Raw genomic sequence first — 21,056 nt, 5'->3', positions numbered from 1 at the left:
CCAGCCTGGTCTACAAAGTGAGTTCCAGGACAGCCAGGGCTATACAGAGAAACCCGGTCTCAAAAAACCAAAAAAATTAAAAAAAAAAAGCAGTTTCCATGAATGGAGCTGGGCTTTCCCGGCTTCCTTACCCACCTTGTGACCACACTGCATGACCACTTGGAGTACAAGGCCCTTCCCAGAAGCTCAGCGGACACAGCTTCCAGGCCTGAGGCCCCTGCTTCCAGAAATGTGAGGCCAGCTAAACTCTTGTCTTTATAAGTTACTGAGCAGGTAACTTCTTCCAAGGCATACTTTTGGTAATTAACATTATAAATAGAACGGAGGAGGTGGAGGCAGGAGATTCTGGACAAGGCCAGCCTTGACTACATCTGGGGGATGGAGGCTAGCCTCGATTACACGGCATAATGTCTCAGAAATAAAATTGTGTGTCTGTGTGAATAGGATTTCTCAAAGAACTAAAAAAAAAAAAAAAAAAAAAAAAAAAAAAAAAAAGATATTCTGGGAACAGTAAAACAAGGCAATTTCCCCAAAACAAATCTCATGTTAAAATACAAAACAAACAAACAAACCTACCCCCCCCCCCCCAACCCAGAGATTCCTAAAATTACGGGTATTTAGGTGATCATGTCTATACAGAGTGTCTCTGTAACACGGTTTACTCCTGATTTCACTCTAGCTGCAGCCTGTCAACCAGCCATGGGATTCAACAACTTCTACTGGCAACACTCTGGTGTCCCCTTTCCAGGCAAAGCCCATGGTCCACGGTCAGAGGAGGTGGAGTCTGCCTCAGGCCTGCAGCTCAAGGGCACACCCTGCACCTTAGGTAGGTGAAGGAGCCCACGGGGCAGGGAGAGCACTTCCTTGTTCAGGGACGTGAACGGAGAGAACACAGGGCCTGATTGGGGGTCGGTGGGGAGGGTACATGCCTGCAATCCCAGCATGCAGCAGGCAGTCTGGAGAACTGGAGCAAGTCTGAGGCACATAGCCTCCACATAGCGAGCTCCAGGCAGCCCAGACAGGGCTACAAAGTGAGACCCTGTGTCTCAAAAGAAGAAGGAGCTACTGAGTGTGGTGGTGCATGTCTTAGCTCCCAGTACTGAGGAGGCAGAGGCAGGTGGATCTCTGAGCTCCATGTACACTAGGGCTGCAAAGTGAGACCCCATCTCAAGATAAATAAGTAAAATGTAAAATAATAATAATAATAATAATAATAATAATGAAAACCATACCTTTATGAGCTAGCCCGCAGTCTGTCCTGCACTGTGATTTTTTTTCTTCCTCTCTTTAAACAAATCCTCAGTGGTCGAGGCTACAGTCCCGTGGGTAGAATGCTTGCTTGCTTAGTAGGCATCAAGGGTTTGATTCCTGTTTGCATTCAAAATGGAGGCAGGAGGACCGGAAGTTGAAAGTCCTCCTTGGCTATGTAGAGAGGCAAGCCTCTGCTCCGTGAGACCTGGTTTCAAAAAGAAAATGCAATTACACCAGAAAGCTAGGTGAGAGAGCAGAACACTTTTATTTTTGTCTGTTTGACTTTGCGAACCTTTGCAAGTCCAGAACCACCTTGGCCTTCTCTGAAACATGGGAGCCGAACGTGAATCTTAAGCGTCTCTTTTGGGTCGAGATCTTGCTATTATTTCCAGGCTGCTCTCAACCCATTGTTCTTACAAGGTTCTCCCATCCCAGCCTCCTGAGCCGTGAGGCTGGAGAAGCCAAGACATTCTAGAAAACCATCCGGCGGTTCTCTGGACAAGCAGGGACTTTTCTTCTGAGAATTTATGAAAAGGCGTGGCCTTAGCCGGGCAGTGGTCGCACACACCTTTAGTCCCAGCACTTGGGAGGCAGAGTCAGGCAGATCTCTGTGAGTTGGAGGCCAGCCTGGCCTATAGAACGAAATCCAGGACAGCGAAGGCAGAGAAACTGTGTCTCAAAAACCAAAGACAAAACCAGCCATGACCTTTTAAGCTTGCTTTCTCCTTTATCTTCAAAACCCAGGCCACCATGCCAGCAAAGTAAGCTGTACCCGTTGGAGCCATCAAAACCTAGTCTGAAGCGAGGGAGTTGGACGTTCTCCTAGGTAAGGGCTGGCTCCATGGCCTCCTCAGGGTATTCTGTACCCAGTGGTCCAGTGAGCTCCATCACGGTAATGAGATGCAGGATGCAGAAAGAGCCTCCTCTACCTGGCTTATTTCCATTTATCCTGCACATGCCCGAGATGCCAATCATACAGCAGGATACGAGGTCAGCTGACTGTGGAAGGGAGGAGTCATTCATGAGCCAGGAGAACAAAGTGCACTTGAAGCTGTGAACTCTACAGAGTCAGTCAGTCAACATCCCATGCTTGGCTCCCACGCTCCCGCAGACTGCTATGGGTCAACGGCCTCAAGTGCTCCCAAAAACGGGCAATCCGATCCAACGATTGCTTTTACTTTGACAGCTGTTTGCCTGTACAGCTTATTTATACTCGAGAATATACTGTGTGTTCTGTGTAGTTGCATTGATTCCTTTTCTTGATGCTGTGAGAAACATCCAACTCACGGGGGTGGGGTGGGGGTTGGGTTGTTCTGTGCTCCTGCTTTGAGAGGACACTGCCTATCACAACAGGGAAACCGTGGTGGGAGTGTGAACTGGCTGGTCATATCAAATCCAGTCAAGGAAGCACAGAAAAAGAAAACGGACAGCTTCCTTCTTGGTTTTTCTTTTTGAAAATTCAGTCTGGGATCACAGTACATAGAGATGGTTCACCTATCCGTGGCCTGTCTTCTCCACCCAGCTAAGCCTCTTGGGGAAATAACCCTCACAAACACACCGAGGTGGATCTCCTAGGTCACTGCAGCCAAGCTGACACTGAAGATTAAACCCCATGGGGGATTAGGCAGTAGGCACACGGAAAAGGCTTATCCTCCTGAGGTAAGGCGGTGACCAGGCCAGTAGCCTATCCCATGACAAAGCAGACACAATGCTACTTAATCCCCTGGGAAAGAGTGGGCAGTTAAGTGGACCTTTTATAAGATTACAGAAAAAGACCAGGCAGGAGTGGTGTACGCCTTTAGTCCCAGCACTTAGGAGGCAGATCTCTGTGAGTTTAAGGCCAGCCTGGTCTGCAGAGTGAGTTCCAGGACAGCCAAGGATACACAGAGGAACCCTGCCTCAAAAGAAAAAAAGAGGATAGAAAAGGGCAGCCTGCAGAAGGAACAGGTGGAGCGTGGTTGTCTGGTCTCCTTCAGCCTGAGGGCTTTGCTGAGGTGATGTACAAGACAGGCTCAGGGGGCTGGGTTGCTGGTTCCAGTACCACTTCAATCCACCCTAAGACACGATAAATCTTGGCTATGTAGGAAAACTGCCTCCTCTCCCCTAGCCTGCTTCCTCATTCTAGAATACAAGCAGCCACACCACAGGGCTACAGTAGAGTGACCTAGTACATACAGCAAACCTGTAGGACACCTGGCACCAGGGTGCACCCAAATCTTATCTGGTCCAAGTGTGGACGGCTGTAGGACCTAATGAGTCCCTGCGGTGGGCTGGATGAGACCGGCCCTCGTAGGTTCATGTATTTGAATGCTTGGTTGCCCTAGTTTGTGGAAATGTTTGAAAAGGACTAGGAGGTGTGGCCTTGGTGGAGGAAGTGTCAGTAGGATTAAATCCTCTACCTCTCTCGGCCTAGTGGTGTCTCAAGATGGGAGCTCCCAGCCATGGCTGCCTGTCTGCTGCCATAATCCCCACCCACCATGATGGCCATGGACTCACCTGGAAGTCCCTGTAAGTTCTTTCTCCGATAAGCGACCTTGGTCATAGTATCTTAGGATTTATTTACTACTATACATAAGTAAACCGTAGCTGTCTTCAGACACACCAGAAGAGGGCATCAGATCTCATTACAGATGGTTGTGAGCCACCCTGGGATTGCTGGAATTTGAACTCAGGACCTTGGGAAGAGCAGTCAGTGCTCTTAACCGCTGAGCCATCTCTCCAGCCCCCAGGCCTCCCTTGGACTGGCCAGCCACATTGCTTTGCAGGGAGGATCAAGTCTGCCCCACTTAAGAGTTCAGTGAGGAAGCTCAGGGAACATACACCACCTGCCTGGTAGTGTGACCAGCCACTTGTCTGAGGGAGGAAGAGGGGATGATCCGCACAGCTGTCTTATTTACTTTTTAACTTTTCATGAAGAATGGTGACCTATGATTTCCTCATTAACTCTAAGATAGACTATGAATAACATGTTAAATACATTTGGCTTTCTTGATATAGGGTCTCATGTAGCCGAGGCTGTCCTCAACTTCAGTCAGTTGCCAATGGTGACCTTGTTTCTAATTCCCAAGTGAAGGTCACATATTCAGTTCCACTGTAGTTATTTTGTGATGCGAGGGAACCAAACCCAGGGCCTCTTACACTGAGCTACATTGACCTTTAAACAGCTTGTGAGACAAGTGCTTACTATGTTGCTAAGGCTGGCTATGAACTTGAGATCTTCCCGCCTCAGCATCCTGTGCTGGGATAACTGGTGTGTTTCATTGTGCCTGGCTCAGAGAGTTGGTGTTTTTTTCTTTTTTTTTTTGGGGGGGGGGGAGGGGGCTAGAGACAGGGTTTCTCTGTGTATTCCTGGCTGTCCTGTAACTCACTTTGTAGACCAGGTTGGCCTCGAACTCAGAAATCCACCTGCCTCTGCCTCCCAAGTGCTGGGATTAAAGGTGTGAGCCACCACGCCCGGCTGGTGTTGATTTTCTTGATGCTGGGGATCATACCCAGGGCCTCATGGATGCTAGGGAAATGTGAGCTCTGAGCTACACCCCCAGGCTCTGATTCACTGTATGTGTCCACATGCATACCACATTTTAGTGGCGGTCTGAGAATAGCGTGTGGGATTAGTTCTGTCCCTCCACCATGTGTGTCCTGGCGAGTCAAACCCTAAATCTGCTTATTTTTGTATTTTGTGTATTTGTGTTTTTGACTGCATGTATGTATGTGAACCATGTGCACACCTGGGGCCTGCCCTTGGTGGTCAGAAAAGAATGTCACATTTCCTGGAACTGGAGTTACAGATGGTTGTGAGCGGCCATGTGGGTGCTGGAAATCCAACCCAGGTCCACCACAAGAGCAACAAGTGCTGAGCCATCTCTCTAGCCCCCATTTTTTTTTTTAATAGTTAAATGCTTTGTGTTATTGGAAAAAAAAACCCAGTTTTCTATAAACTTGAGTGTTGTTATTTGAGGTTTATGTCATCATATCTGCTGAGTTCCTATTACTGACACTAATGTCAAATAAACCCTGCCTTGGTCCTAACCCTGGTGAGATGACACTCTTCAGGGCATGATGGGCCATTAAACTATTGCCACATCTAACCAGAATCCCACCTGCCACAGTAAACCACGTATGCTCCTGAAAACATAATCGCCCAGGCAACAAAGCTTTCCCTGAGGGCTACCTCTGTATTTACGTATAAGAGGTGTCAGGGTGGTGGCTTCTCAAGGTACTGCACAGAGCATTTGAGGAAAAAGGTGTTTTGTGCTGGATAGTTTTGTCAACCTGACACGTTAAGAGTCTTCAGAGATGAGGGAATCTTAGTTGAGAAAATACCTCCCTAAGATCAGGCTGTGGACAAACCTGTAGGGCATTTTCTTGATCAGTGCCTGATGATAGCCCACTGTGGGTGGTGTCCCTGGTTTTAGGAGAAAGCAGGCAGAGCAAGTGATGGAAAGCAAGGCGGTAAGCAGCTCCCTCTGCATCAGCTCCTGCCCTGGCTCGCTTCAGTGAGGAGCGGTGTTGTGGAAGCATGGCTTACACCCAGCCTGGTGGGCCGCACCTTTAATCCCAGCCCTCTGCAGGGGGATCTCTGTGGGCCAGCCAGGGCTACATAGTGTAAGCCTGCCTTAAAAACAAAAGCCAAACCAAGCGTGACAGCTCTACTCTTCTCCACCCTTGCAGCAGCCGCCCAGGCTTACAGCCCGCCTGCCCCATTTCTCCTCTGAAACGCTAATAAATTGTCCTCCAGCTTTAAAAAAAAAGAAGAAGAAAAGTGTGATTTCAGCAGTTTTATTATTTGCACCCTTCGCGACCTGGTACAAATGTAAAGTGTTTCTTCTGCTCTCGGCTGTCTGTCACTCTCTGTGGCTCCCGGACATGCTCGCCATTACTTACGCCAGTGCTGCAGCTCTTGGGACAAACAGAGACAAACATGAGGACCGGGAAGGGTACGGCTTACTGGCTATTTCTATCTTTTACTTAGATAAATCACTTAAAAAAATTTTTTTTCCATAAACTTAGAAATCTTCTTGGGCCTAAGAACATCCAGCTTCCATCTTTAGAGATAAAAAAAACCAAACAACAAAACCAAACCAGAACACCCAGGTCAGGTGCTTAGTGCCAGCAGCACTCCAGCTCAAGTTCGGACAGTCAGACCCTGTCTCAACACAAACACATCGTGTCTGCAGGACTGCCACCAAACAGCAGAAGCCATGAGCTCCTCAGAATGGTTCAGCGGGAGCAAGCTCTGTCCTTAGGGAGACAGGACTCTGCTTTTGTGCTTTCCATTTTGTGTTTGGAGCCCGTATCTCACTAACGGCCCATGCCTGACTGTGGCTGCTTTGCATGCAGGGGGTGCTGCAGGCCCACTCCTGTGTCGGTGGGGCATGGCCTGAGCCAGTATGTTAGACAGTTTTCATATGAGATAGCCTGGCCTCCTGCTACCTCTTTTTGTTGTTGTTTTTTGTTTTTTTGAGACAGGGTTTCTCTGTGTAGCCCTGGCTGTCCTGGAAGACCTGTTCTCTGTAGACCAGGCTGGCCTCAAACTCAAATCTGCCTGCCCCTGCCTCCCAAGTGCTGGGATTGAAGGTGTGCTCCACCACCGCCTGGCTCTCCTGCTACCTCTTAATTTAATTTTAGAAAAATATTAAACTTTTTGGGGTAGTCTCCTATGAACGATGAGCTTTTTTCTTTTTAAACTGTAAGGGTCTCTTCTTTTTTAAATATTAAGGGACTTATTAAATAGGAGTTTTGTGTGTATTGTATGTGCGTGCACCACATGCAAGCCTGGTGCTTGGTGAAGGCACAAGAGGGTGTTGGATTCCCTGGCACTGGAGTTATGAATGACGTGAGCTGCCACATGGATGCTAGGATCTGAACCTGGATCCCGAGTAAGAGCCACAAGTGCTCTGAATAACTGAGCCATCTCTCCAGCTCCAGACCTGTTTTTATATTACTTAAATGAACAAAAGTTATCTTGAATTATGGGAAAAGAAATTTGGGCATTTTCCTCCAGGTTAAGATTTTTGTATAAGCCTAACCATAACTACACAGGTGCCATGGTTTGGTTTTTGAAGGCAGGGTATCATGTACCCCAAACTGGCTTTCAATTCTGTACCCTCCCGCCTCAACCTATTGAATGATGGGATTACAGGCATGCGCTATCATGTCTGGATGAAGGAAGTCAGACTCGGGGGTTGGAGAGATGGCTCAGCAGTTAAAAGTACTTGGTGGATCTTACAGAGGTCCTGGTTGGGTTCTCAGCATGTACAAGGCAGCTAAAAGCTGTAACTCCATTCCAGGGGATCTGATGCCCTTCTCTGGTCTCCATGGACACTGGGCACATACTTGGTATATAGACATACATGCAGGCAAAACACTCATACACATGTAAAGTAAAAACTAATGAATTAAAAAACTTAAAAAGTAGCCAGAGTCTAGCTAGCCAGGTTTGGTGGCATAGGCCTGCCATCCTAGCTTACAGTCTGAGGAAGGAATGAGAGCTAAGGGCCAGAGGCCAGGGCAGGAGCGCTGAGTGTAGGTCTAGCCTAGCCTGCATAGGGAGACCCAAAGATCAAAAGAATGAAGCTGCTGTGTCTTAAGCACAAGGACTGCTCTTTCTCCTGCTCTCTCTTACGGCATAAAGCCCTTCTGTTCCACTGTGAAAAGGGGGTTCTAAGGCACTAAGGGGGACCCCTTCCTCCTAGCAGGGAGTAGTTTAAAGTAGGGAAAACAAACAAGCAAAGCCAAGCCCTAGAGTCCACCGCCGACATCACTATTGGGCGGGGAGAAAGATCATGTAAATGTAAGTCAGATCTTGCAGAGACCTTTAACGGACTCCACAGAACCCCAGTGACAGCTGACCTCCAGAGCCCAAGGGGAGGCGACTAGTCACTAAAGCTACTGGTTACGAGGCTTACTCAGATGCTTGAAGCTCCAGTTACAGCACAGGATAAAGTAGCCAGCGAAGAGCATCGTGAGACCACCGACACCACTCTTCTTTATGGTGGTGTTGCACTGCACCCACCCTGTGCAAACAGAGGCAAGGCACATGGTTAGCGGCTGGGCTGGGGCCCAGTAGATACACATTATTCAGTGGCCCTGCTAGCTCTAACTCACAGAATTTAGATACCTATGTAAGGCTGCCCTATTTAAACTATAGATACACTTTTACTTTTCCATAGGCAACATGTTAATTCAATAGACAGCAGGGCTAAGCTGTGAAGGATTTGACTAAGTTCAGACCACTTGTTCCCACACTGGGAGCTGGGTTAAACTCAAGTGATGCAGAGAAATAGGCTTGGTTAACTACTGCCTTCATTGATCACTGTGGGGAGGGAGGGGAGGGCTGGGGGCGGGTGGCAGGGTGGGTTTGAAGAAGTGAAAGCTGCATAATAAACAGGAGCTGCTGCTCTGCCAGCTCGGGGTTCTGACTGACTGACTGACTGATGCCTGATTCCAAATGGAACCAGACAGAATGACAACCGCTCCTCTTTTCTTCTGCCTTGGTTAAACAGCCTACAGCTGAGAAACCTCTCCACAGGCCTGGAGCCAGCAAGAGAACCAAGAGCCAGTAACACCGTCCTCACCTTTGTGCACAGCTCCCAAGAGTCTCATTAGAGGGAGGCTGGAAGTTGTAAGCGTCAGGGGTTCCAGACTCCTGCTATCAGCCGAACTTCGTCCCCACCAAGGAACTACGGTTCCAAACAGAAGTCACTGTGACAGTTGATCTAGAACCATCCCTCCCCCCAGCAGGCAGTGGCACATCCTTCAGACTGGGCCTCAGGAAAAGCACGCCCTACAGGTAGATCAATGAGCACCTCACTGGGCTGTAGTTAAACTACACCAGGAAGTCAAGTCTGCCTCAGGCCAAAGCTCTTACTGACAGAGGCCTTGCACGGGGTGACTGCTCTGCCTACCCTGTGTGTGCCCAGGCCTGGCTAACCCTCAGTTTACTGCTATGACAGAGGCCTTGCACAGGGTGACTGCTCTGCCTACCCTGTGTGTGCCCAGGCCTGGCTAACCCTCGGTTTACTGCTGTGAACTTAGGACGAAGCATGACTTTTTACTACAGGTTGAATAGCCTGAAATTCGTGGACCAAAACCTTTAGATTCTGGACTGAAAATACATCTGGACCATCTACATATATATAGTCTTGGACCCCAAACCCAGAACCAAATACAGAACCTCTCTGTTCTCTACATCCCCTACCCCACTGTCGCCTGAGTCCAGGATCATATATGCTAAAACCCCATGTCACATGTCCTTACCACTGAGCTGCATCCATAGCCCCTAAATCATTTTTCACATGAATTTGTCAGATGAACCCTGCCAACATATTCTAAAGACTGTTTGTTTGTTTGAAAGCATGCCTGTTTTGACTTCGACCCACCCACCAGTGACTGGGCTTGGGGTGTCACCCTTCTTCCCAGGACTGCTGAGACCCACGCCAGCATTCGAGGTGCTGCCTTCTGGAGTGCTCTGGAAATACCTGTGCTTCCCTCTCACAGTCATCTCTATTTGCCATGTATGTTCTGAGACCCCCCCCCCCCCAACGTCAGGTCTCCTCCCAGCCTTCCCATTTATTCTGCCACATGAATAACAAACGGAGTCAGAAAACGAGTGGTTCTTTTCCACAGATTTCTCCGTGTGTGTTCAAGCCAGACAGCTCATCTTTCCTGCCCACGGTTTTCTGGTCTTTTTGGTTTGTCAGATACAGGATAAATTAAGATGGACGGGGTGAGTGGGTGTGGTAAAAGCTGCTGTGGGTATAAAAATGCTCAAATGATAATATTATACAACAATGGAAAAGAGCACGTTGGGGTACGGACAGAGGGCTCAGTAGTTAAGAGCACGCGGTACTCTTGCAGCGGCCTCAGGTTTGGTTCCCAAAACTCATGTGGTGGCTTACGACTATTTTAAAACCGTGGTTCCTGGGGATTGGACCCCTTTCTGGTTTCCATGGGCTACTGCCTGCTTTGGTGCACACTGCACAAGAACTCCCATTTACATTAAACAAACAAACCGACAGCCCTCCTAGCCAGGCATGGTAGCACACACCTTTAATCCCAGCACTTGGGAGGCTGAGGCAGGGCAATCTCTGTGAGCTCAAGGCCAGCCTGGTCTTCAAAGCAAGTCGAGGACAGCCAGGGCTGGCTGCACTGAGAAACCCTATCTTGAAAATACAATAAAACAAAAATCTTAAAAACCAACCAACCAAAAAAACCCCCAAAACCCCACTGGCTTCTAACGAATTCCACAGTCCACACTCATGCAAGGTCAAAGTCTCTTCAAAACAAATAGTGGAGAGCTAGCTGCAGTAGGGAAGACTGTACACTGACCGCTCTTCCAGAAGACCTGGGTTCAGTCCCCAGCACCTACATCCATCAGCTTTCAAACACCTCTAACGCCGGCACCAAGGACCTGATGCCCTCTTCCGGCCTCCACAGGCACGGCACAGTCTACGTCTGTCTCCAATGTTTATACCCTAATAGACATACTTGAAATTAAGTTGGTTTTTTTGTTTGTTTTTAAAAGACAAACCATAAAGCCCATAGCTCACCTCAAAACACAAGGTGTAGCCTCCAGAAAACTGCCACCTTTGGACCAGAGTCCCTGCGGCACCCTGACTTTGCTTCTCTCTAGTTGGCCAAGGTGGGCTCACTTCCAGGTACAACTTCAGAGGACCTTACACAGAGGTAATCTGAGCTGAGGACATACTCTTTGCACCCACAGGCCTTGCTTCCCAGCCTGCCACTCATCCCTTAGAGCCCTACCCGTTGGATTTCTTTCCTTCCTTTCTTCCTTTCTCCCAAGACTATGTAGCATTGGTTATCCTGAAACTTGCTCTGTAGACCAGGCTGGCCCTGAACTCAAAGATCCACCTGCCTAGGCACGCACCAGCACGTGTGACTTACCCACTGAATTCCTGCTATGCCTCTCTCCAGTCTAGACAGTCAACTGCTATCTGGATTAGCAGCCTGTCCCAGTCTAACCTTCAACTCTCATGGAGGAGAAGGGAGAAGGAACATTAAAATTGACTCTGGACCAAGACTTCTCTTCCATCAACCAAGTCAAATGTGGGGTAGACTGTGCGGGCGAGAATTAGTTACCTGAAGCAAAGTGACTAATTCTGACCCTTATTTCAAAGGCAGAGCACTCTGGACGGGCAGGGCAGCCCTTGCAAACATGCTCTCTTACCTTTCGAGACGCTCCTGCCCTGCAAAGTGGGAAGAGGAGGGACCTGAGCTGCTAAGCTCCAAGGCGGAGGCCTCCTTGGCAGCACCCCTAGTCCAACATAAGCAGGATAGAGTTCTGGAAACCACTCCAGTCCCACGGACCTGGGAGGAGCCCCTGAGGTAACAGCAGCAACATGCCCAACGAAGGTTTTAGGAACGGGATACTGAGCTGAGTATGACATTAGGCAGTGCCCTGCCTGGGCCGTGTGGGGCTGGTAGAAAGATGTGGGTTCCAGAACATCTCTCACACTTCCCACTGACAGTGTTATGGCAGGGACATGGCTTTGGCCACAGAATTGAGCATTCTCTTCTGGAGTAGATGTCACAGCCGGAGAGGTGAGGCTCTGATTCCCTGACTCCGGCATGAACACGTTCCTAAGTTCGAGGGCGGTATGTGGCTTTGCCTTTGTGGCTGTAATGGGGTCCTTACCACCTTGGCCCAAGCCAGCCCCTTCCTGTACGTTGGTGACAGACATCCTGTTCTCAGTATTTCCCTTGCTCTGGCTCAACTCCATGCCAAGGCCAAGTTCCTGATGCTCTCTGACCGGTGCTTTACCCAGCAGGCCAGTGTGAAGGCCCAGGAGGAGTGATTCTGACTTCTGGGTCTTGGTGTTACCAGGGTGGGCAGAGACTCCCAAGAGGTGGCCTCCATCTTGGGAACCTTCCTCCCTGCTCAACACTGAGGGTGTTACTCTCTGAACCCCGTGGCTGCCACTCTTTGGAGAATGACGATCACTAAGAGGCACATCTAATAATTTTACCCGAAGCTTCTGTCTTTGGGGGTCAACTGTGCCTAACTTGAGCCCGACAGAAGTGGCTGGGTTAGCATGAGGCTGGGTTGATGAATATTTTCTATCTTGATTAGCAAGAAAAGGTTCCACTGAGCTGACCAGTGAAGGCGCTTCTGTCTCTGAGGGACACGGACTTCCCTTGGACTCAGACACATCTTGGGTGAGTTCTCTCTTAGGAGAGGTGGCATCTGACGCAGGAGACCAAGGGGTTGTGACTCTCTGCAGAGTCACCTCTGGCTTGGCCTGGCTGAGTGCTTGGAAGGAGAACTGATTTTGATCTTTGTTTTCTCCTTCTGCTTTTGTTATCCGCACGCTTCCCAAGATCCCCTCTGGAAGCGGAGAGGCTGCAGCTGTCCACGATGCCCTGCTGGTTTCTGCTTTCACAGCTCTTTTCGGACGGTCTACCTCTAGCTCCTTCTCTTTAGCTCTGGTCAAGTCTCTGGTAGGACTCTTCTCTTTTTGAGCAAGTGCAGCTGGCTTGGACTGAGAAACATTTTGATCAGCAGATATGGACGGTCCTCTCATTTTACAGTGCGGCAAGTGGGATTTTAAACGCTTAAACGGCTTCTTACAATAAGGACACACTTCCATCCGGGGCTCGGCTGCACCCATGCTCTTCCTGGAAGGTAAAGGTGGGAGCCGATGAGCAACACAGAGTAACCGTCAACAGCATGGATTTTTAACTTTTGTTTGCTCTGCTTAAGATAGGCCCAGGCTGGCCTCAAGTTCACTATGCAGTTTTATCTACATAGTGAGTTCCAGTACAGCCAGAGCTACACATAGTGAGACCATCTCAAAAAAAAAATTAATAAAATAAAAAGCATTAACAACCCAAACAAAAAAACAAAGCAACACAAAACCAAAAGACTTAACATCTAGTAAGTTAATGCTTAGAGGAAAAGACATTAAAAATGTCAGCCAGAACTTGACTTTGTTATTTATGTCAAGTGGAGGCTACATGAGTTCAATAAAATTGTTAAAAAACAAAATTAAACAAAACCTTAAAGATTAAGAAAAAAAAAATCTACTTAGAGCCTTTAAAAGGGAGCACATAACTAGAGGCAAAGACATCTGGGAGAGTCCAGAGTGGATGTGAGCCTGGGTCATGTGGGAAGAGTAGGGGAGGGGAGAAGGCGGAGCCACAAGAGTGAAAGGCAGAGACAAAAGGGCCTGCCTTTCACAAAATAAATGGATTCCATGGGGAAGAGCAGCTGGGAGAAGCTCAGGCTAGGGGAAGGGGTATGCCAGCCATACCTTGTAACTGGTAGGGAATGAGGGATGCTAGGAAACAAGGAGGCCAGGTCCATTATGACACGTTAAATAGGCACCATTTGTCCTGGGTTTGAGACCTAACAATGACCACCTATAATTCTCCTTTTGGGGGAGTCTGGTGTCCTCTGACCTGCTGGGACACAGTGTGCACATATATAACAAACTCATGCAGGCACATAGACATACACTTAGTAAAAAGGTGAAAGGGGTCCACCAGGTGGGCATTCCTCCCTCAGAGCCCCTCCCATTTTCAGGAATTCTTCAATAAATCACACCCACTCTTCTTGACCCTGCTCTTTAAGGCTGGAACAAGGAAGTATGACATCCATGGGGGTGCAAAAACTGGTTTGAACGTTTCTAAAGTTACACAAGCGAGATTCACTGGGGTGTAAGGACTCAGGAGAACTCTTATCAGCTGGGGATGTGGCTCAGTCGACCTGGCAAGCACGAAGACCTGGGTTCCATCCCCAGCACTGCATAAAACCCGATACTGTGGTATGGTAGACATTCACAATTCCAGCACCCTGAAGTAGAGACAGGATGGCCAGGTCAGTAGACTAGCCTGAGATTTATGAGATCCTGTCTCCTAAATAAATAAATAAATAAAGGAGGGTTTCCCCTCATTCAGGAGAAATGAATCTGAATCTCTGCTCAGATTAATATAGCAACACACACACACACACACACACACACAAATAACAATGAGCCGGGCGTGGTGGTGCACGCCTTTAATCGCAGCACTCAGGAGGCAGAGGCAGGCGGATTTCTGAGTTCGAGGCCAGCCTGGTCTACAGAGTGAGTTCCAGGACAGCCAGGGCTATACAGAGAAACCCTGTCTCAAAAAGACAAAACAAAACAAAACAAAACCAATAAACAGATGGGTATGATCTCCATTTTTAAGTTATAAATTGTAATATAATTGATTATTCATATGTATATGGATATATAATCATAGGAGGATTTCTGAGTTCGAGGCCAGCCTGGTCTACAGAGTGAGTTCCAGGACAGAACCCTGTTTCAAAAAACCCCCCAAAAAAAACCAAAAAAAAAAAAAAGTACATTACACACTATATCTATCTCTTGTTATTCTCTGGAGTTGGGAAAGGAGAGGGTTGAATTACAAAGCTCGCCTGTGAGCTATTACTACATCTTTAAAATTCCAAAGGCCAGGAACCATCTCTCCTGGGGATGACTCCATTCTCAAAATCTACTACCACAAAGCATATTGTGTACCCCTGAATGCTCTGAGGAAGCTAAGGTGGTTTAATGGCAGCCTGGACTACACAGGGAGATTGTCTCTCCATCAATGCCCACGCAGACACACCTCTACCACTGACGCTGGTATGTGACATTTGTTGAACGAATAAACATGTTTACTATAACTATTTAATACCGTGACTGAAAATACCTCCTGGCCAGTAAATAGATTAAAAAAAATAAAAAACAAACAAACCCCCCAAACCCTGAGTCTGAAACCACTTTACAAGATAAAAATCCATTTGTTTAAAGCAACCATTACTTTATCGTTCATAAAAGGCACACCCAAACTGTTTCCCACCGAGTGCACCATAAGTCTTCTGTTAGTGAGAATGCACTGCCGCACTGAAGGGCACACGACAAAGACAATACATGGGCTTTCCAGTTTTTTTGTTTGTTTTGTTTTGGAGACAGGGTTTCTCTGTGTAGCCCTGGCTGTCCTGGAACTCACTCCGTAGACCAGGCTGGCCTTGACCTCAGAAATCCGCCTGCCTCTGCCTCCCAAGTGTTGGGATTAAAGGCGCGCGCCACCGCCGCCCGGTTGGACTTTCCAGTTTTAACGGTAGACTTTTTTGAGATGATGGGGTCTTACCTGGTAGCCTTGTCTTCCCTGGAACTCTCACTAGGTAGACCAGGATGGCCTTGAACTCACATAGATCAGCTTGCTCTGCCTCCTGAGTAGTGGGATTAAAAGGCGTGCATTACTACGCCAGACTCTACACCCTACACTTTAACAGGGGTTTCGTTTTCCTGCCTGACCTCTTGTCGACTCTCCTAAAGACCCCCATGCTTATGGATCACTGTTCACGTTTGGCAGAAACTCTGAATATCAGTTTGTGTAAGGTGGGGAGCTGATAGTACTGAGTCCTAGACAAAGAACTGGATTATGCTCCTGACAGAGAAAAGGGAATGCGTCTGACAACCAAAGTTAAGACTTCCCCAAGTCTTAGAGTACACGTATTCTGGTGGTGGTGGTGAGATCACATGGGAGACAAGGTCTCAAGTAGCCCAGGCTGGCTTCGAACTTGTTACACAGTCGAGGATGATTCTGACCTCCTGGTCTTGCAGCTTCTCCTCCCAAGAATGGGGATGACAGGTGTGCGCAACTCACGGCGGGCAGGGACCTCGCGATTCGCCACTGATCAAGCTCACCTCGCCAGCCGCGAGGCAGCTCCGTCCACACCGCCGCGTTCCCACGCCTGCCGGTCTCCCCCACACCTCTCGGTCCGGCCTCTTCCAGCAGGTGGGCGTGGCCCTTCCCGGTACGGAACTCCGTTATCCCGTTCGCCTGTTCCGCACTCCTCTCTTGACCTGCAACAAAGGTCGCGGAAAAATAGCCCAGCCCTTAGCTACTCCATGGAACGGGCTCCGCACCGTTCGGAGACGCGAAGTTCCACGCCGCACACTCTTAGAACCCGGAGCCCACCAACACCTTCCCAACCAGAGGACCCCTGAGCCTGTGGCCGTCCGCGTCTGTGCCTGATGGAGCTCGTCTGGTTCTTTTTAAAATTTTCACCTTAGAGAGGCTTAACGCAGAGACAAGTATCAATGATCGTCAAATAATGTAATTTATCTAAAATCTGGCTTGACTTTTACGTCGTGTCCTGTTTTGTTTTTGAACAGGCGGCTGCCCCGGACACCTAAACGGGGGTCCTGGAAGTTCCCGGTCAGTCTTCCCTCTGGGACCCGCCTCTTCCTGCGTGCGCGGTGATGGGAAAGCGCGGCCGGCGTCCCGCCTCCGCGCAGCCGCAGGAGGACAGTACCACGGCGCCTGCGACATGGGGAGGCGCGGAGGCGACACCGGAAGTGGCTGTGGTCCGGGTCGGCCCGAGGGGGACTCAGCGCCCGCAGCAACCACCCGCGCGGCGGCGGTCAGAGCTCAGACCCGTGCGGGTGGGCGTGGCGGGCGCCGGGACACAGCTCCGACTGTTCGCTGTCGGCGCGGGGCGGCGCCGCGTCGCTCGCCTTCACCAGCTGCCATGAGCGAGCGCCTCCGCCCCAGGTGAGGGAAGGGGGGAACCCGCTTTCTCCGCGGCCCCTCGGCCGAGGATGTGCGCTCTGGAGCCGAGGGGCGGACGGAGCCGGCGGGGTGGTGGTGCGAGGCTCTGGGCTGCGCTGCTCTGCGGTCGGAGGAGGCGGAGGGGAGAAGGTGGCGCCGCCTCTGACACTTGGACCCCGTGGGCAGCCAGGGAGGCGACGCTCTGGAATCCAGGGCTGCCCCTTCTCCGTCTTTTCCTTGTTTTCTTCGTCTTCTGCCCTTTCCGCTTCGGAATGAGGTTTGTTCGGCCCGACGAGACGGACGGTGTGGTCCTTCCTAAATTGAGGCGGGCGGTGGTGGTAGGGGGATGGGAGGGATGGCCGATCTGGAAGAGATGGCTCCCTTCGAGCGAGGCGCCTCGGAGAGGGGACGGGATGCTTCGGGGGCGGGGAGCTGCTGGCGCCCCAAGGTCAGGAGAAAGGCGGGGGTTGGGCTTAACCCCTGCAGCTGGGAGGGCTTAGGGCAGACCGCAGCGCTGTGCCCTCCCTCATCTGATGGACCCGGGTGGGTGGTGACCCACTCTCGGTTGTAGCATTAGCAGGCAGGATTCTAAACAGTTTGGATGAGGGGCCAGTTGGCTGGGAGCAGGGAGGTGGCTAACACCACGAGTTACTCTCAACCCTCACTAGGCGGGCGGCCCCTCGGGGCTTTAGGCCCGATCCAGATGAAGTTTCTTTTCTCCTTATTTTCCGTCTGGGAAGAAGTAAGTTGGGACGCCTTACCTCAGAATGAAGAAGGCTGGCTTTATTTCTTACTGGAAAGTCTCCTAATAAGATGCTTGACGATCTATCTACATCTACGCTAAGTTGTACTTTTTCATTTCTCTGGTGGAGAACAGAGAACGGATTTAGAGAGACTCATTTATTTATCTAAGTCTATTCAGGCTCGCGGCTCTTTATTCCGTAGTCGTCTCAGGCTTAAAGAAGGTGGATCGTAGGCTTGCTTTTTTATTTTCTCTCATAAATGATTTTACTTATTTTATTTTATGTGTATGAGTGGTTTGCCTGTGTATATGTATGTACATCACGACGTGCGTGTCTAGTGTCAACGTAGACTCAGAGGAGGGCTGGGAACAAAACCCCAGTCCTCTGTAGGACTAACAGGGGTCTTCCGTGGCTGGGCCATCTCCTCAGCCCTGAGTCTTGTTCCTTGCATTCTTTGGTTATGAATGTAATCATTGTTTTGCAAGGCTTCTCCCTGAAACAGTTATTTCATGGGACTGGGGTTCCCCAACATTCTGAGATGACTTGATCCAGTGGTGAGAATTTTAAGGTCCCTAGACTGAATTGAGTGACTGATTTTGGTTCTATAGTAATTGTAGTAGAAAGCCTGTACTTGTGTCAAAAAAAAAATGATCAAACTAAATTGGAAATTAGAAGGTGCTTGCCAGAATTATAATCTGGTCCATGGCATTAATGTACTCCAAAAGGTTTAATCTTACTGATTGTACAGATAGAATGAAGCCATAATCTTGCCAGTTATTAGAAATCATTGGAAGGTTCAAATTAGGTCAAGTTGGAATTATGGACCAGTTACAGTCACACCATTAGAGTTAGGGCTGTGACCTTTAGATGCAGCAAGCCTGAGCTGACTGCCATCTTTTAGATTCTTTTGGAATGTCTCCCTCATGTGACAGCCCTCAGCATTTTCTGTCACTAACAGATTTTTTTAAATCTAGTGCTGCAGACAAGTAGTGTAAGTTTGTGCTGATTACAGATTCTTTTTATCTAATATACTTATAGAAATCTTAGTGTGTTTATATATTTTGGTGACTTTTTTTCCCCCTCTTTCTGGTGACTTCTTTAAAAACCAGTTATCAAGGACAGACCTTTCTTGCCTAATTTTTATTTATTTATTTTTTTATTCTTTCTCATCACCCATGAGCTAGCTTGGCCCCCTCTGGTGTCAGACTTTCTCAGTAGACTGAGAACACTGTAGAAGGGTGGTTGTATGGTAAGGAAGTATGCCTTATCACAGATCCTTAGCGTCTACATATGAATTGGGAGAGAGACACCTATAGTAAGAAGCATTTGAGATGGACTATGATTGTGCTTGTCTTTAACCCCAGCCCTCAAGAGGCAGAGGATCCGAGTTCATGGCTAACTTGTTTTGTATAGCCAGTTCCAGGCCATCCAGGCTACCTGGTGAGACCTTTTATAATAAAATGAAAACCAGTTGTTGTACTTTCTATTTAAGTCTGCCTAAGGTTCTTTGAAGAGGACCAGGAAAATAGGACAGAAGTGAGATATGAAAAGTGATGGAGCCAGCCATTCTGGGGGTGATAGATCTAGCAATTGTTTTTCCCTAAGTGGAAAGGAGGTGCCTAGAAAGACAGTGAACCGACTGTAAACTTGTGATCTTGTCAATTATTAATAAGGGTATCGAAAGCTGAGTGTTCTAGGGAGGCATTTAATAATGAAAACTAAGAACAACAAACATGGAGCCTAGTAGAGCTCATTCTTAGCTCCTGACCACTGAAAAGAGGCCCGAGAGATGGTGCTTATACACTGAGAAACTGACAGATCTTACATGACTTGCCCAGAGGCAGATGACAACAGTAGAACAGCCCAGTGCTGCTATTGGTACTGGGAGGAAAATGCCCTGTTACAGATGAGGAGATGGCAAGTTTTGGTCAGCCTCATAAAGTTTGGTTGCAGTGACTCAGCAGCCCCAAGCATAGCCAGCTGTTGTCATGCTGATAAGATAAAAGTTGAGGTGCCAGTGTGCTGCCACTGTTGAGGGTCTCTCCCAGCAGACCTTGTCTCATGCAAAATGCCTGTAGTGGGGTGGAGGAGAAGCTTCTTAGTTCAGTTTATATACTAAGTTACTGTTTGTTCATTCGTTTGTTTGTTTGTTTATTTCTGGTTTTGTTTATCAAGATAGGGTTTCTCTGTGTAGCCCTGGCTGTCCTGGAACTCACTCTGTAGACCAGGCTGGCCTCGAACTCAGAGATCCACCTGCCTCTGCCTCCCAAGTGCTGGGACTAAAGGCGTGCGCCACCACGCCCAGCTCGTAAGCTCATTCTTAAGAGTAGGATGTTTTCAGAGTCTTCAGGATACAAGCTCTTGAGCCAGAGTGATGATTTTGGCTTCTAATCATAATCTTGGTTAGGGACTTGCTGCATATGGAAAGCTGCAACTGTATAACACCCATTTTCCCTGTGTGTGTGTGTGTGTGTGTGTGTAAATAAACTCCTTAGTTTTTTCCTTCTTTTTTTTTGTTGTTGTGTATTTTTTTGTTTGTTTGGTTTTGGTTTTTTAGTTTGTTTTTGTGACTGTCCCTGTGTGTGGTCTTAGCTGTCCTGGAACTCGCTATGTAGACCAGAGAGACCTCAAACTCAAAGAGATTCTCTTGTCTCTGCCTCCTAAGTGTACATACAGATTGAAGGTGACTGTCCCATCAGGCCTAGTATTGCCTTTTATCTCTTTCTTGGAAGCATTTTCTCCATAATTGATAAGCCCTTTGGATGTATGGAACTTGACAGTGCTGCCCAGTAAATTTTTACTATGTAAAGATTTTTTTGCCAAAACAACATTTTGGTAATCCAAAAATTTTCCTTACTCAGTTAAACAACAGCTGATGGCTGCAGAAATGGCTCAGCAGCTAAGAGTGCTTAACTGCTCCTGCAGAGGACCTAAGTTCAATTCCCAGCACCAACATGGTGACTGTCTGTAACTCCAGCTCCAGGGGAGCCAAAGCCTTCTGACACCATGGACATGTAGGCAAAGCACTCATAAACATAAAATAAATCTGAAAACACTAACCAAGCAGAGCTGATACTGCAATCTATCCCAAAGTAAAGAACTGCGGGCCTACAGAATCTTTGAAGTTTTGTTCTTTGCTGAACCTCTTTCTAGGGTTTAGAAGCAGTCATTTGTTTTTGTATTTTGTTAGTTTTATTTATTTGTTGTTGTTGCTTACAGTAAAATAATTTAGGACTGGCATTGCTCACTAGACAGGCATTTTTCTCGGTATATAGGTCTAAGATATCCTTTCCTACTAGGTGTGCTGGTACACACCTTTAGTCCCCGTACTTGGGAAGCAGAGGCAGGTGGATTACTGAGGCTGGCCTGGTCTACTTATACATAGTGAGTTTGCGTTCCAAGGCTACATTGGAACTATGTCCAAATAAATAAATACATAAGTAAAATAAATCCTTTTACAATTTATATTTTGCAGCTTTTTTATAATAAATTTACAATAGTTAGCCTTTTTTTCTT

General features: G+C 48.2%; 3 protein-coding genes across 34 annotated transcripts in view; 2 read left to right on the top strand and 1 right to left on the bottom strand.

Annotated features, from left to right (window-relative positions):
• Nucleotides 1-2,491, top strand: part of Cpsf4l (cleavage and polyadenylation specific factor 4-like) — an 11,997-nt gene extending 9,506 nt beyond the window's left edge. For 17 of the 19 annotated variants that reach the window (XM_030246125.1, XM_017314655.2, XM_030246123.1 and 14 more), the window contains 2 exons: nt 680-826; nt 1,996-2,491. In XM_030246125.1, the coding sequence (XP_030101985.1) occupies nt 680-826; nt 1,996-2,077 (229 nt within the window). In that variant the 3' untranslated portion in view covers nt 2,078-2,491. The remainder of the gene's footprint in view (nt 1-679; nt 827-1,995) is intronic. The other 2 variants (XM_017314657.2, XM_017314656.2) reach the window with 1 other exon arrangement.
• Nucleotides 1,287-16,509, bottom strand: D11Wsu47e (DNA segment, Chr 11, Wayne State University 47, expressed). 12 transcript variants are annotated; one of them, XM_017314574.2, is made up of 5 exons: nt 15,391-16,509; nt 11,441-12,888; nt 8,829-8,933; nt 8,160-8,267; nt 1,287-1,456 (listed from the first exon to the last, which is right to left on the bottom strand). In XM_017314574.2, the coding sequence occupies exons 2-5, from the start codon at nt 12,879-12,881 to the stop codon at nt 1,344-1,346; spliced, it is 1,767 nt and encodes a 588-aa protein (XP_017170063.1). In that variant the 5' UTR covers nt 12,882-12,888; nt 15,391-16,509; the 3' UTR covers nt 1,287-1,343. The 12 variants fall into 12 exon arrangements, with proteins under 12 accessions (XP_017170063.1, XP_017170064.1, XP_017170065.1 ...); XM_017314575.2 differs by having other exon boundaries at nt 15,852-16,509; XM_017314576.2 differs by having other exon boundaries at nt 15,951-16,509.
• Nucleotides 16,473-21,056, top strand: part of Fam104a (family with sequence similarity 104, member A) — a 22,871-nt gene continuing 18,287 nt past the window's right edge. Inside the window, exon 1 of one of the 3 annotated variants that reach the window (XM_011249064.3) lies at nt 16,473-16,800. In XM_011249064.3, the coding sequence (XP_011247366.1) occupies nt 16,577-16,800 (224 nt within the window). In that variant the 5' untranslated portion in view covers nt 16,473-16,576. Of the gene's footprint in view, nt 17,075-21,056 lie in introns of all 3 variants that reach the window. The other 2 variants (NM_138598.5, NM_001362751.1) reach the window with 2 other exon arrangements.

Source organism: Mus musculus, chromosome 11 (genome assembly GCF_000001635.26).
Source record: "Mus musculus strain C57BL/6J chromosome 11, GRCm38.p6 C57BL/6J".
NCBI lineage: Eukaryota > Metazoa > Chordata > Mammalia > Rodentia > Muridae > Mus > Mus musculus.
The sequence above is the reverse complement of the archived record's forward strand: the minus strand, read 5'-3'. Positions and strand labels throughout refer to the sequence as shown.

Bases quoted from the DNA above. Each gene is read 5' to 3' on its own strand.
- D11Wsu47e (XM_017314574.2), bottom strand. From the start codon at position 12,881: ATGGGTGCAGCCGAGCCCCGGATGGAAGTGTGTCCTTATTGTAAGAAG. The intron at 8,934-11,440 runs GTAAGAGAGCAT...TTGGAACCGTAG, and splicing joins GGGCAGGAGCGTCTCGAAAG to TTCCTTGGTGGGGACGAAGT. The intron at 1,457-8,159 runs GTAAGCCTCGTA...TTTTGAAACCAG, and splicing joins CTGGAGCTTCAAGCATCTGA to GTCTCACGGAGCAGAGGCTT.